At 38.4% G+C, this 15977-nt stretch overlaps 1 protein-coding gene across 9 annotated transcripts in view; it reads right to left on the bottom strand.

Annotated features, from left to right (window-relative positions):
- Positions 1-432: 432 nt before the first annotated feature.
- The window catches only part of LOC134210978 (uncharacterized), a 123738-nt gene continuing 108193 nt past the window's right edge, over positions 433-15977 (bottom strand). For all 9 annotated transcript variants that reach the window (XM_062687451.1, XM_062687454.1, XM_062687453.1 and 6 more), the window contains 3 exons: positions 11537-11674; positions 1241-1337; positions 433-1176 (listed from right to left, as the gene is read on the bottom strand). In XM_062687451.1, the coding sequence (XP_062543435.1) occupies positions 1023-1176; positions 1241-1337; positions 11537-11674 (389 nt within the window). In that variant the 3' untranslated portion in view covers positions 433-1022. The remainder of the gene's footprint in view (positions 1177-1240; positions 1338-11536; positions 11675-15977) is intronic.

The following is a 15977-nucleotide window of genomic DNA, read 5'->3' on the forward strand; positions in this document are numbered from 1 at the left end:
TGGTTTTTGTCTTTCTTTTACCGTTGTTCGTTATCAATTTAGAGCGATTTCTGCAAACCCTGACAGTGGGCAATCGTCCAGTATGGCGATTTTTACGGGCCATGTACCCCTAGGGTTGTACAGGACCCATGAATAAGTGAGATATACCGCCATTAATGCCCAGCGTGGAAAGCTTGATAATTTTATTTTGAACAAACATTTATATATAAATAATATATTGAGCCTGTAAAAATCGGATGGGAAAGGTCGATTATTATGGCCCCAGAACCCACTAAGTATAGTTTGAATCCAGTAAAAAAACGAAAGGAGTAAATGGAAGCTATTTCCCACTCAAAACCCTAAAAGTTATTAAATCGTTGAAAGAAACCATTTTATTCGTCCTTACGCGTATATCGCAGCCAGCTCTTTCTTTTAAATAAATAACGTATAACATTAAATTCGTTGAATCATATTTATTTCGAGTAACAGAAAATAAAAAAGAAATAACAAATCGCAGTTACTGATAGAGATATTCGCAATGAAGTAGATAAACATTGTGTCATTACAAAAATGTCTTGTTTTTCGACAATCGAAAGAATTTATTTGTATGCTGTTTTTATTAACCGGGAACACATGTATACGTTCATTACTTGTATATTTATACGTAAAATTGCAAATTTAGGTGATCTTTTGTCAACCTATCCTTAACTTACACAGTGAAAAAAAAAACATATTTACAATTGTTCAAATCTGTCTTTGCACTTGCTTAACGTGTATTTTGAAACGATTTTTTGTATAATTATTATCATCGGACCGAAAATTTATAATTCTTCAGTTTGGGATCATGGATCACGCGTGCCTAAAAAGTAGAGCTGTTTTGCATCTTCACCATTATTCATCGTATAGCACTGTCAATCATCATTCTGTGTAAAGTGTTATAAGAATTTGCTTCGAAAGTTGAGTGTTCGTTTGCTAGTTTTTCAAGTTCATATTTATTGTTCTGAGTATCATTTTTGGCAATCGATTCCAAATTGGGCTCTCGCTTATCGTCCGATATTGATAGGCTCGTCGGCCATTCCAAGTTCTTCGGTGGCCGCTTTGTTGCCCTTCTTCTTCTTAGAGTACCACATAAAGGCCAGTCCGGCATAGAGGTTGGAAAGGAACACTGACCACGCCAGGAAGAATCCATATCCATAGCTGTAATTCGAGTGATGTAGTGAGAATAGTTTGGACGAACAAGGAAATCAAGCATGAGTCTTACCTAGACTTCGCTCCTTTCGGGAAGGTATACGTTATGTTTTCCTTTTCGTACTCAACTGACGCAATGAGGACTTGAATAACCACAATACTTGTAGCTCCTGGAATTATAGGAAGAAATTAGTTAGTTTCTGGTCAAAATAAGTTATAAAAGAATCGCTCAAGAGAGTTTTCATCATTTTATGAGAAGTCGAACCGTGCTCTTATTAGGGCCTTGTTCCACGGACACAGCTGTGAGTTTTTTTAACGTCGAGCGAGAGGTGATCCGAAAAAAAAACGCTCAAAGAAGAGCATTTAAATAGCGATATGGTAGACCTGGGAGCACGTGCGCAAGACATGAGAATTTCAGCTTCAGATATCAAAGAAATCCAGTTGGAAAAATGGCTGATTGAAAAACACTAAAAAAAACTCTGGGTTAGCCAGTTACCAGAAGAGCTACTTCAATATGGTAGCGAGACATTGACTACATCGCTTTATTGATTCGGGTCCCACGTTGGACGCAATTGTTGCTATTTTCATAGAAACATTAAGACCTGGGAGCACGTGCGCAAGACATGAGAATTTCAGCTTCAGATATCAAAGAAATCCAGTTGGAAAAATGGCTGATTGAAAAACACTAAAAAAAACTCTGGGTTAGCCAGTTACCAGAAGAGCTACTTCAATATGGTAGCGAGACATTGACTACATCGCTTTATTGATTCGGGTCCCACGTTGGACGCAATTGTTGCTATTTTCATAGAAACATTAAGATGCACAATAAGGTGGCTTAAAAACACTTTTTAAATTTTTTTGATACCCTGATGCTCTAGACAAAATTACAACCAGATCAATGTTTGGTTCTATTTGATGCCCTGATGCTCTGAACAAAATTTCAGCCCAATCGGTCAACGTTTTGGTAGTTCTAAACTCGTTTATATGAAAAAATGTATGCTGAAACATCGAAAAACAATGATTTGGAGTAGGATGCCTTAACTTACGATGAAGAACTATGATACTCATTCATTTTTTGTAGAATTCAATACAAAATGTTATGCTTAAAACCGCGATAAGATTAGAGTTTATTTGGCAAAGATATTAGCATTGTACTGGAGTGTTGTATGGGTGAATTTATTTCTTTTCAAAGGTAAAAGAAACGAAATTTGCTCGAACTCCACTTCAGAGACATGTTAATAACTTCGCCGGACAAACACTAATCTTTTCGCGGTTTTCTGCATAACAGAATTTAATCTTCAAGATATGAATGAGTATTATGGTTCTTCATCGTGAATTGTGCCGTCTAACTGCAAATCACTTTGTTGGATATTTCTGCTTATGTTTTAGCGTATGAACTCCTAACGAGTTTAGCACCGCCCCAAACATTGATCCGGCTGTAATTTTGTCCAGAGCATCAGGGCAACAAATAGAACTGAATAAAAGGGAGGCCTATCATAAAATTTGAAAAGTTTTTTCCATACTAATTTGAGGCACCCTAATGCACAATCAACATGAAACAATTCACTGCCACGTTAGGTGCCAGTGTAACAATGTTTTTTTATGATACGTAATCGACATGAAGCAGTAAACAAATTAAAATAATGCACGTTCTCTCTTGGTGCCCTGAGAGAAACGGCTAGGAGGTGCCTACTGTAGTGAATACGATTTACCATTCGATTATACGAAACTATCAATGACTTACGCCACCCTTCTTCAACTTCAAGACCACTGTTAATTGTGAAATTCTAATAGTTTTTACTATTGTACATGGAATTGATATTTCTTGTTTCGTATCAGCAAGATCCACAGCAATGATACATATTGGTAGAATTGCTCGCTACCCTGCTTTTTGCTCCAATAGAATCAGTCATGAGTTGACGAATTGGCATGGTCAGATGAGGAATCTGACCATCGCTACATCTACTTTGATCATTTGAATGTTACTTCGCAGACCTTGCGTTTTAGGAATTCTTGTTCAACAAACTGGGATCTTTACAAAGAGTTGCTCTCTACCAAATTTCATGGATATCTACCTTCTATAGAAACTCCTACCGACTTGGATGATGCAGTTGATACTACAACGTTGCACATCGTGGAAGCTTTCGAAGAAGCTTGCCCTTTACGTTCTGTAAAAACCTCAAGAGGAACCCCTTGGTGGAATTCCGATTTGGCTAAGCTAAGGAAGCAGTGTAGAAGGAGTTGGAACAGACGCCATTCAGCAGGGACGGATTCTTTCAAGTTGGCTCGCAAAGCTTTCAAGAAGGCTCTACGATCTGCTGAACGATCTGGCTGGAAAAACCTTTGTGCGAATGTTTCCAATTTGAGTGAAGTCAGTCGATTGAATAAAATTCTTGCGAGATCCAAGGATTTCCAAGTTGGCGAAATTCGCAAGCCAAATGGCGACTACACTTCTTCTGATGAATAATTGTTAGAGCACTTATTTGTACGCACTTCCCTGGATGTGTCGATATAACATCTTCGGATGATCCTGATGTCTTTTCATGTAGCTATGGGTCTTGGGCTCAAACACGTAGCGTAGAATCATAACTCTGAATCGATTCAATGAGCACTTAACAGTTTTGCTCCCTACAAATCTCCAGGGGAGGATGGGATTTATCCCGTTCTACTTCAGAGAGGTTTTGAGCATATCAAACATGTTTTGAAAAAGTTTTTAGTATGCAGTTTTGCTACTGGGTATATTCTCATATCCTGGCGGGATGTCACTGTAAAGTTTATCCGAAAAGGAGGACGTGCTTCGTATGAAGAAGCAAAGAGTTTTAGACCCATAAGTCAGACCTCATTTCTTCTGAAATACTTAGAATGCATTATCGATCATCACATTCATGATGACTGTTTGGCAAACATGCCTCTCCATGTTAGTCAACATGCTTACCAATCTGGAAAGTCCACCGTGGCTCTTCTACACAAGGTTGTCTACGATATCGAGAAAGCATTCGCTGAAAAGCAATCGTGTTTGGGTGCTTTCTTAGATATTGAAGGTGCTTTCGACAACGTGTTTTTCGATGTAATATTGGAAGCCGCACGTTGTCATGGGCTACCTAATATAATTACCAAATGGATTTACCAGATGCTTAAACACCGACATCTCTACTCGACATTACGTCAAGCAGCGATTAGGAAATTAAGTGTCTGTGGATGCCCTCAAGGGGGAGTATTATCTCCACTTTTGTTGAATCTCGTTGCAGATACGCTATTGAGGTTGCTCAATAATGTCGGTTTTCCTACCTATGGATTTGCCGACGACTATCTAACATTGATAGTGGTTTTGTGCATTACTACCTAATTCGAACTGATGCAAAACGCTCTTCAGGTAGTTGAAAGTTGGTGTCGCCAATATGGCCTTTCGGTCAACCCGTATAAAACATATATTTGTTCTTTTCACGAAAAAACGTAACCATAATGGTATTCGTCCATTACATCTTTTTGGTTCTGAAATCAATGTAACTGATCAAGTAAAGTATGTGGGTCTAATTTTGGATTGGAAGCTTTTCTGGACTCCTAACATTGAGTTCAGAATCAAAAAGGCATGTATGGCTTTCGGCCAATGCCGACGAACCTTTGGAAAAACTTGGGGTCTGAAACCCAAATATATTAAATGGATTTAAACAACAGTTGTACGACCAATTTTGGCTTATGGATGTCTTGTGTGGTGGCAAAAGGGGGAAGTGAGGACAATTCAGTCTTAATTAGGCCATCTTCAAAGGATGTGCCTAATGGCAATGACTGGTGCGTTCTCTTCAGCTCCCACGGCTGCTCTTGAAGTTCTCTTCGACGTGGCCCACTACACATACATCTTAAACAAGAAGCATTTTCTTGTACTTACCGATTATGGGTTCTCGGTTTCATCTGGCTATTTGAAGAGAAGTATGTCGGACAGCATTGTTTGTTACACTGACGGCTCTCTCCTCGAAGGTAGAGCAGGTGCAGGCATCTATTCGCGTGAGCTGAGATTGGAACAGTTACACTCACTGGGTACGGACTGCACTGTCTTTCAAGCGGAAATATTTGCCATCATGTGTGGAGTGCAATCTGCACTGCAGCAACGCATTATGGGCAAAGTAATGTACTTCTGTTCAGATATCCAAGCAGCTATTAAAGCTCTCGCCTCGGCCAACTCAAGGTCGAAGTTAGTAATCGCTTGTTGAACTCAAATTGAGGAACTGAACTCAGTTAATATTTTACACCTTATATGGGTTCCTGACCATTCTTCCATAGCTGGAAACTCGTAATGGAGCATCACATGACTTTATTGGTCCTGAGCCAGCTATTCCAATATCCAAGTGTTGGGTGAAGCTTTTGATCAACTCTTGGGCTGTCACTCAGCGTAAATGTCATTGGAGTAGTCTGGATTCATGTCATCAAACAAAATTGAACATCCGGGAGCCATCCCCGGTAGTAGCGAGCCATTGAGCTAATCTGTATAAACAGAATTACAGTGTCTTAGTCAAGGGCTTGACAGGTCACTGCCGACTGAACTATAACATGGCAAATATTCAACGCGTTGAATCATCTGTTCGTGACAGTTGTGAAACCGATTATGAAACTTCTTATCATCTAATATGTAACTGCTTAGTCTATGCACAACTGCACTTCCAAATTAGAGACGTTCCGATACTTCAAAATATCGATATTTGATTCGATACGATAATCGAATGAAAATATCGATATCACCGATATATTGGAATTAAAATATCGATATATCGGAGGAGAATCAAATGATATTTCAAAAATGAAAATATTTAAAATATATTTGATGTGGTTATTCAATTACTATCCTATTATCGTATTACCACTTTACAATAATTATTAGAAATGACTTTATTCTATTATTTCATTCAATCTGCAATCTGGAGTGTGCCAGTCCAACAATGATCGGCGGCGCCGTAGGTCGTAGTTTTAACCGGTAGAGATGGCGTTTACGACACCTCATTGACCTCATTATTTTCCGTTCACTAAAAAAAATCAACTGAAGTTTCGAGAAATTTGCTGAAATTCCATTGACATTTTTCTGTATTTCGCCACGGGTTATTCTGATTTTTGACAACATTTAATTCTCTCTTCAGAGTTTCCAAGAAAGTTTTTTAAAGAAGGAAGTTCACAGGAAAATCCATTAAAATATTCTTAACAAAAAAGAAAATTCTCTTAAACTTTCACGAGAATTTTTTTTTTGTTTTAGATGGAATTCTCTTGAATTTCTTCAAGAAATTCTCTTCGATATTTACGGGCATTTTTCAAAATTAACGCAAAAAGTTCCAACCGAAAAAAAAATCAAAATTTGTCATTGTCTGCTCCTGGAATTTATCTCAGGGCTCCGATATGCATCCCATCAAAAACAAAGCAATGGAAAGTAATTTGATTTATTTCTTATTTTTGTGATATTTTTCAGCAGTGAGCACGCATGTTGACAAAAAGAAGCGACAAATTGGTGATGATGAGATGAATATGTTCAGTGAGAAGGAATCGACATTCCCTTTATCTAATTTATCATAGGAACACGCCAAATAGATAATTGCATTCTCAAAAGGATTCAAGGACCAGCCCTGACAGATGTTGCACAACAGCGCGTCAATGCAAAGTGTTTGCCAAAACTATTTGTGATGGCAGCGCACACATAACACCATAAAAATACCGCATTTCAGATCCATTTTGAAAGAGGTATTTTCTTTCACAAAATACAATGCAATTGTTATTTTTGTGTTACTATGTTCTGATTCAATATATCGATATCGAAAGCAAAAGTATCGATATGACCAATATATTGAAAGCTAAATATCGATACAAAAATATCGAATATCGAAACCAAAATATCGATATTCCGATATATCGGAAGTATCGGAACGTCCCTACTTCCAAATATTTGGTAAACTTACTTAGCAAAATTGAGATCAGAAACCTGAACCTTCAGAGTATTTTGTTGTTCATAACCCGTTGTGGTAAGCAGCTATAAGCTCTTGTACGCTTATGCGTTGTATGCCCTCTTCAAGGGCCCTTTTTCCAAACTTTCCCTTAGTTCTCCCATCCGCATTCCTTTCCTCTTTGTGAAGGCGATGGCAAAAATCTCCCGTGCCCCTGGAGCCGACGTTCTGATACCTGATACCTGATAGCACAAATCTCAAAAAATGAGTAAATGTTCAAGGGATTCGAGCTAGAATGTTCCAGAGTATCTAGCGGAAATGTTTCAGGGATCGCAATGAGAATCTTCTAGAGACTCCGATCGGAATTGTCCAGGAATTCCGACGCGAATATTCAGGAATACCGATGGAAATGTTTCAGGAGCTTCAACGGAAATGTTCCAGAGATTCCATCTGAAATCCTTCAGGAACTCCAACGTGAATGTTCAGGGTTTTCGAGGGCAATGTTCCAGGGATGTAGAAGCACATCGTCGAAGGTTGTCTAAGCAATCTATCGAGGGTTCCCGAAGCAAATCTTCGAGGGACCCCGAATTAATCCTCCAGGGATTCCGTAAAGAATCCTCCAGCGATTGCCAAGGGATGTTGAAGTAAATCGTTGAGGGAGTCCGTACTAAATCTTCGTAGAATTCTGAAGCAAACCGTCGATGTATTCCGAAGAGAATCGTCGAATGATTGTGAAGCAATTCCTCGAGGGATTTCAAAGCAAATTGTCAGAGGGATTCCGATCGTCGAGGGTTTCCGAAGCAATTCATTGAGGGATTCCGAGGCAAAATGTCGAGAGACTTCGAATTAAATATTCAAGGGATTCTGTAGCAAATCGTCGACGTATTCTGAAACAAATCGTCAAGGAATTCCGAAGCAAATCTCCGAACGATTCCGAAACAAATCTTCGAACGACTCCGGAGGAATACCGAAGCGAATAACTAGAGATTCTGAAGAGAATCCTCCATGAATTATAATGGGTATCCCTCAACGATACCGAAAGTAATCCAGTGTGAATTTTTCTGGATTCCGGATGGAATAATTCGATGATTCTGAAAGGAATTCTTCAGAGACTCCAATGAGAATTCTTCTCGGATTCCGATGGGAATATTTCTTCTTTCGAATTCTGATGAGAATACTTCTCGGATGCATATGGGAATTGTGGAGATGGTTGTATGTCAATGCCCAGAATACCAATCCCCAGAATCAGTTCCCCAGAATGGTATTTCCCTGAATTCCATTTCCCAGAACGACCAATTCTCCAGAATGATATTCCCCAGAATGCACCATTTCCCCGAAAAGAAATCCCCAGAATGACCCATTCCCCAGAAAAAAAAAACCCCGAATGACCCATTCCCCAGAAACCAAAAACCCAGAATGACCCGTTCCCCTGAAAAAGGTATCAGTCTAAGAAACTACGTTTTTCACTGTCATTTCTATAAATTAAAAATACTAGATACTATATTTCTATGCAAAAGTACTTATATTGAAGTACGCATTTGCCCAGAATAAGGCAAAACGACATATGCTGCCTTATTCTAAAACACGCATTTGCCCGGAAAAGGTAAAAGAGTAAATCACTCATTTTTTTAAAGTACGCGTTTGCCCGGGATAATGCAAAAGAGCAGATAACTTCTTCTTTAAAAGTATGCGTTTGCCCGGAAAAAGCCAAACAAGTAGATAACTACTTCTTCACAAGTATGCATGTGCCAGGAAAAAAGGCAGAAGAGTATATGACTCCTTCTTTAAAAGTACGCATTTGCCCGGGATGAAGCAAAAGAGTAGATGACTCCTTCTTTAAAAGTATGCATTTGCCCGGAATAAGGCAAAAGAGTAGATGACTCCTTCTTTAAAAGTACGCATTTGCCCGGGATGAAGCAAAAGAGTAGATGACTCCATCTTTAAAAGTACACATTTGCCCGAAATAAGGCAAAAGAGTGGACGATTCCTTTAAAAGTATGCATTTGCCCGGGATGAAGCAAAAGAGTAGATGACTCCTTCTTTAAAAGTATGCATTTGTCCTAAAAAAGGTAAAAAAGTAGATGACTCCTTTAAAAGTATGCATTTGCCCGGAAAAAGGCAAAAGAGTAAATAACCCTTTCAAAAGTACGTTTTTTTTTCGAAAGAAGGCAGAAGACTAGATGATTCATTTTTTTAAAGATCGCAAAAGTCGAAACGTATATGATTTCTTTTCTACGCATACGAACGGAATAAGATAAATGACCTGATGATTCCATCTTTTAATGCTCACGATTTCTCCTTATAACGAGAAAGCATGCACGCATTTGGTTGGAAGAAATCTAATGAGTAGATCATTCCTCCATTCAAAGTACGCATTTGAAAAAAAAAACTTTAAACAATCACAATTTTTCAGGAATAAGGCAAATTAGCACATCATTTCTTCATTTAAAAAAGTTAAATTTAAATTTACCCGGTATTAGCTTCTGCCTAGAGTTTTTATGATTCTTTTAATTTGTATGCCAAATGGTCGTTATGCCAAATGCCCTAATATCATTATGTTTTTCTTTCCAAACACTCGTTATGTCAAATGGTCTTTATGCCAAATGGCCCCTGGCCATTCAACTCGGTATGCCAAATGGCATTATGCCAAACGGCATTATGCCAAACGACATCATATTTGGTATTCATACGAACTTTTTGTGTGGTATTTTAGTCAAATCTAGGAAATGTTGCATTCTGGGGATTAGGACATTCTGGGTAATGTCTTTCGGGGGATGAGGGTATTCTGGAGAACGTCTTTCGGGCGATGAGGGCATTCTGGGGAATGTCTTTCTGGGGATTGTGGTATTCTGGGGAATGGTTTTCTGGTGAGTAGTGCATTCAGGGGAATTAATTTCTGGGGAATCACTTTCTGGGCAATGGGTTTCTGGGGTATGACATACAATCGTGGAGATTATCATGCTGCAGACAAGCAGAAACCTGCTGAAAAACTGTCACTCTAGTCCGTGATGGTTGACCACATGGGTTCGACTGCTGACCAAGTAAGACGATTGCTTTGATTGATATTTTGATGGCTCTTCGTTGTTGTTGTTCATATCAAGCTTAAGTGCACGCCTCTGTGATCTGAAGAGGAAGAGTCATGGCTTGCTGCTCGCTGATTGACATGCTGTGGTGTAAATCCATGAACACACGCCAAAGAGATTTAACTCAAACCCTACATCGTGAGTATTAGCTGCCACTCCGGCACCAGCCACACTTATCAATGTACATCTTGAATTTGGAACCTCTCAATCGGTATCAATCAAATTTGGGACACATGTTCTTTGTTTTAAAGAGACGATTCTAATAGTTCACTAAGTGAACGCATAGAATGATTTAAAGGAATGAAGAAGACTGAAGGCAGAAGAAAGATAAAAGAAGAAAATGAAAGTATAGTAAATAAAGGAAGAAGGAACAAGTGCGAATGAATAAGGGAAACGAAAGAAGATGGGAGAAAAAATGAGAGAAGAAAGAAGGCCCGAGAGTTGCGTTTTTCAACCTATTGTAGGCCCAACACCAAGTAGGACAAACCAGTACAGCCACCTTATTGAGAAACCGTTCATAGTGTGTAGTGATTTATCTTTCGTCTCATATGCGTTTGGAGCAGCAATAAGACATTTGAAATGCATAATTTACTTTTCAATCCAGAGCAAAGCCGGGTACATAAAGCTTGTATATCATAATAAACTATTAAATATGAAAGTCTAAAAGGGCTGTAAATCAAATGCTGTATAACATACCTTGTTGAAATAAAAAAAAGTTAAGTAAGACTGTGGCGAGAAATTGTTGATTCGGTGTAATCTAATGTCGGCTTAAAGAATAAACTAAGGTGTATGGAGGCTATTACCGACCAGGTATTCAATTTTCAATCAACAGCTGATGTGTGATGAGTTTCACTATGATCGATCAAAACTTCTTATCGTGATTCGTGACCAACCTCAACATTGCGATCCTCAACAAAGATTTTAACGTCATAATTTGGGAAGCTTTTCTTATTATAAATGACATTCAATCTGGTTTGCGACACGCCTTTTTATATCATACCTCATCAACAGCAGGTAGCATGGTGCTGAACGTCTGCCGAGGATTATTACTTACGCTACGCTTCTTCATAAATCCTAACCGATATTTTCGAAACGCTCATTTTCATTTTATTATTTTCATGAGATTTCGCAAAATGAACATTGACTACAAAGCCTTCCGCCACGTTCGCCCCAGTTAATCATGTGCCACGCCGTAGATCAATCATCGTGCCCATTCTCGTTTGTCTAGCGCCATCTCTCATCAGCTGATGCAGAGTTACGGATGACTAATTGATTCTCTCTACTTTCGCAGGATTCATCATCCCATAAAATATAGTTCAAAACCTCAACCTGGTAAACGAGCGTGTGTCACAGTCATTTCGCACTTACCCGAGATGAAGTGGATGCCGCCCGCTAATCGCTTGAACATGTACCTTGGGTTCAGGAAGGTGTAAACGGAGAACACGAAACCCATCACCATGATGAACAGCGTGATGCAGGCGAACGATGCTTCCGTGCGGCTGTAGTCTGCTCCGCGCGAACGAGGCGGGTGCGGCGTGAAGGAAGACACAAGTAACACAGATATATGAGTGACTAAAGTTTAGATTAAATCTGTTAGTTCCACGAGTGCGGGAGACACACAGGGCTGTTCGAAACCGAGCTCGTCTCGATCGAGCCGATTGGGATTGAGGGTGTCGGAAGCGTTCAAATGAAAGTAACACGATGAAGTGTGTGAAAATATAATCCTGGATGTATTGACGGGTTAAGACTTGGGTTCAGAGGATTATTTTTAGCTGAAAGTTGCTGATTAATGGAGCGCGTTTGGGTTTGGGTGGTTGACATTGAATCAGAGGAAATAGGAAGTGTGGTTGGCTTATCAACGACACAGATGAGTAGACTTATTTTGTATTTTTTTTTGTGGCGAAGAGAATCAGAACAAACTTGTGTGTTGGGAATGTTTGTAGAACTGAAAATGTCGTTGTCGAATTGTATGACGTCTGTGGATTAATTTGATTATATTCACAAAGTGCTTAGGATCAACTACGGGATGAATGTTATATTTACTGGAGAAGTGAAAGGAAGGGTGGCTCCACCACTACGTCTTACAGTCTAGTGCAAAAGGAAGAAAAAGGGCATCAATAAGTTAGTGTGAAGCGCTTATATTATTCCTACAAAACGTTTTAAAATTTTATTGTAACTCAGCAATGTCAATAGCGGAAAAACAAATCAAAATTATTTACAATTAAACCCGAAAGTTATCTACTCAGTACTCATGCATTTATCCTTGCTTACTCCACAAAGTATTAACGAGCCGACGGTTACGTCTGTTGATCTTTGGCTCGACTTTAATTTGAAGTATTTGGAGAAAAGAGAATATAAACTAAAAAGAAAGATGGTCGCTGCGGCTCCTCATGTTCTTCTCCCCAAACATGTTGGGTACACACTGTGTGTATAAAATACTTAGGAACAAAATTGTGTTTTTCCTATTTTATGGAAAACTGGCTGACCCGGGAGACGATGCCCTGTAGGAATAATGCTTCCTAACCAAATATCTCAATTTAAAGATGATTACAGCCAAAAACGTATTTAAATAGTCACTACAAAGTTTTTCTATGGAAAACCAACAATTTTTTGCAAGATAACGCTTTTATTCAAAAATAGTGTATTTCCATCTTAGATGAACGATTCTGGGTAATATGCGCCACCCAGAAATAATAATCAAATTACGGCGAAATTCTTCATCTTCTTCAATGGCTCTACATTCCAACTGGAACTTGGCCTGCTTTTCAACTAAGTATTCTATTTGCATTCTCTCAGTTATTAATTGAAAGCTTCTCTATGCCCGCCATTGCATGAGTATGTATCTTGTGTGGCAAGTACAATGGATACACTATGCCCAGGGAGTCGAGAATGTTTCCCATCCGAAAACATCCTAGACCGGACCGAGAATCGAACTCGCCATCTCCGGATTGGCAATCCTACGCCTTTGCTTGCAAGGCTACTGGAGACCCTACGGCGAAATATTTCACTAAAATATCACACTCTTCTGCACATCAGTGTAAGTCCTATTCTCCACGTTAGTAGACCTCCCAGACAAATGTAAATTGAGGAGGAAATTTCTTTGTATCTAAAGAAAAAGCATTGAGGAAACGAACCTCGAAATTGCATCAAAAAGAGACGAAAAAGCTTTTTATTTTTAATACACATATTTTGGTCAAGTTTTTCAAGTGGGGACGCTTTCTATTTTGCGACAAAATTTGGGTTATTAACTGAGAAAACGTGGTGGCGTATTTTATACACATTTCTCCTACATTAGGCGAAAGTTCGCGTTAAAAACTACAATTGCAAAATTGATATACGGATCTTAATTTTAGTTTTTCACGATTTTCCCAATTTAACGCGTGATTTTCATATCCCAAGTAACATTTTAAGTTTTATAACGCCCTTGAAGACCATAATTTACTCTACAAGAGTAATATAAAACCAGTGTAAAACCAAAATGTTACTAGGGATACGATAATATAAAAGATATTTTAGTTACTAGACAAAGATTGTCGCTTCGGTTCCCTTTGTTCTGCTGTCCGAAACATGTGTGGTACATACCTGTCAAATCGTATGGATTTTCCTTCTTTGACATTTAGCTCCCCTATCCTCGCCAGCAAAAGCTGTTCCGGACAGCGACGACAGCGACAATCTTTATCTAGTAACTAAAATATATTTTGATAATATAATTAACCCTCTAACGCCCAAGACCGCCCTTAGACGCGGTACTTTAGTTATTTTATGTAATTTTGCATTGTTCAGATTTTGATTTTTTTTAAATATTACTCAATAATGTAAACTTCAAAACATGTTTAAATGTGGTTTAAGGACAAGCATCACAGAATCCAAAACTAAAGGCAGCGGACAACTTTTGTTTTCATTATTTCAGCTGTGCTGCGTCGCATTTTGTATTTTTGTAAAGTGAATTTTGTTTTGGATTCATTTTTATACTCATTTATAAAAAATATATTTAAAATTGAGTAATGTTTTGCTCCTCCGTGTTTTTGCTCGTATACCTTTGAATAGTGAAAAGTTTGTAGTTTAGTATTTTTCCCCAACTAACCTTACTCAACAGAAGACTATAATGGCGAATGATACACTTTAAGATATTTATCCAAATTCTTACACGGAAAATGAAAAATTAGCCCTAGAAATCTGGGTGCTGCGGATAAAGCCGCTTTTCTGCTCTCAAGCGAGTAGAAAAATATTTTGAAAACACTCCCATGAGCAAAATTATTTTTCAGTTACTAAGCTGTCAAACATTTCCCGCTCTCCAAATTTCTCTTTCCATGCTGCATGAGGACGCACAAATGCGGGAGACTCTACATGACTTTACGATGGTTCACATACATTCCTGCTCAGAACAGCTGCTGAATCTCGTGACAATTCGTAATTTTTAGTTGCATTCCTACTAATTTTTTCCTCGATATATAATGTGAAAATATTTATTTAAAAGAATACAAAACTCAAACTAAATTTATTTTTAATGTTTTCCCCAAATAATAACAATACTTCTCAACATATGATCTAAATCGAACATAACCACAATCTTCAATGTTTGGCTCCGGCACAATTGAGATTCTCACGCCCGAATGTGTGAGTGGCGATAAAAGGAAAACAAACACTCCTAGATGGTGCTACTCAGCAAAGTTTGGGTAAAAATGAGTATATTTCCATATATTTTTTGAGTCCTTGGCAACCATCGTGATGACTCGATCAATTTTGAGGTTATGAGCAGAAGGAAAACAAACATGTATTTACACATGCCGATTGCACATCAGTGTGCGAGCGTTAAACGTCACTCATCTCTATAGAAAATTTTGGCTTCAGTATGACAATCAAATCGATTCTATTCGCACCACTCAGCTAGAAATTGGAAAATTGCAATAAGTCTGCATTAAAAAATAATTTTTAAACTTTGAATACTTTGAAAAATCAAAAAAAGATGAATAAATTCAAGAAATTATTTTATTGGATGAAAAATGTGGAAAACAAAATTCTAAGAAATCAAAATGTGAAATTAATGAAATGGCGAATTAAAAATTTTAATTGCCCAAAGCGTGTTCAGATCGAATTCACAAAGTAGAATAGTGATTTCGAGCGAAAACAAAAATTTGGGTTGTAGAGGGGTAAGCGTTGGAGATTATAAAGAACAGAATTGTTGAATAAGTGAAAAATCAAGTTAGCAAAAATCAATCAATTTTTATAAATAAGATAATTTTTTTTAAGTCTTTATGCTGACTTCTAGATAAATTCTTGAACGATGTTGATGCATTCCGTTCCAACCAGATTCCAAAAATACTGCACGTTTCGCCACCACTGCAGCTGCAGAACCCAAATCATCAGTCCGTTGTACGGCGGAGAAAATATAAACCGCCGCTGTCGGTCTCGTCATTTTCGTTAGCGAATTTCCTCGTTTGTTTCTCCAAGGCCCATGTGTGGGCGCCAGAACCAACAGGAAGAATTATGCGACAGTGTAAATGTCGCTAAGCGATTCGCGAACATGGGAATTTATGGCCCTCAGTTGTTGCGGTTATCCGTTCTCACCTAACGATTGCTCATCGCAAGGGAAAATTAAGAAAAAAAAAATCATGCGGAGCACACTCTCCGGATGTTTTAACGACGGTGTGCAAATTTCACTGAACTCGTGCCACTTTGTTTTAGTGAATTTTTCGGCTGTACTATAAGGTACATTTATTGCATAAAATTCAAACTCCTACACCTGATTCTGTTTCTACTTAGGGGATCGGTTCCGTGTGAAAAAAGTTTCGAGTTCGAGGCCGCGCGG

Source organism: Armigeres subalbatus, chromosome 2, assembly GCF_024139115.2.
Source record: "Armigeres subalbatus isolate Guangzhou_Male chromosome 2, GZ_Asu_2, whole genome shotgun sequence".
NCBI lineage: Eukaryota > Metazoa > Arthropoda > Insecta > Diptera > Culicidae > Armigeres > Armigeres subalbatus.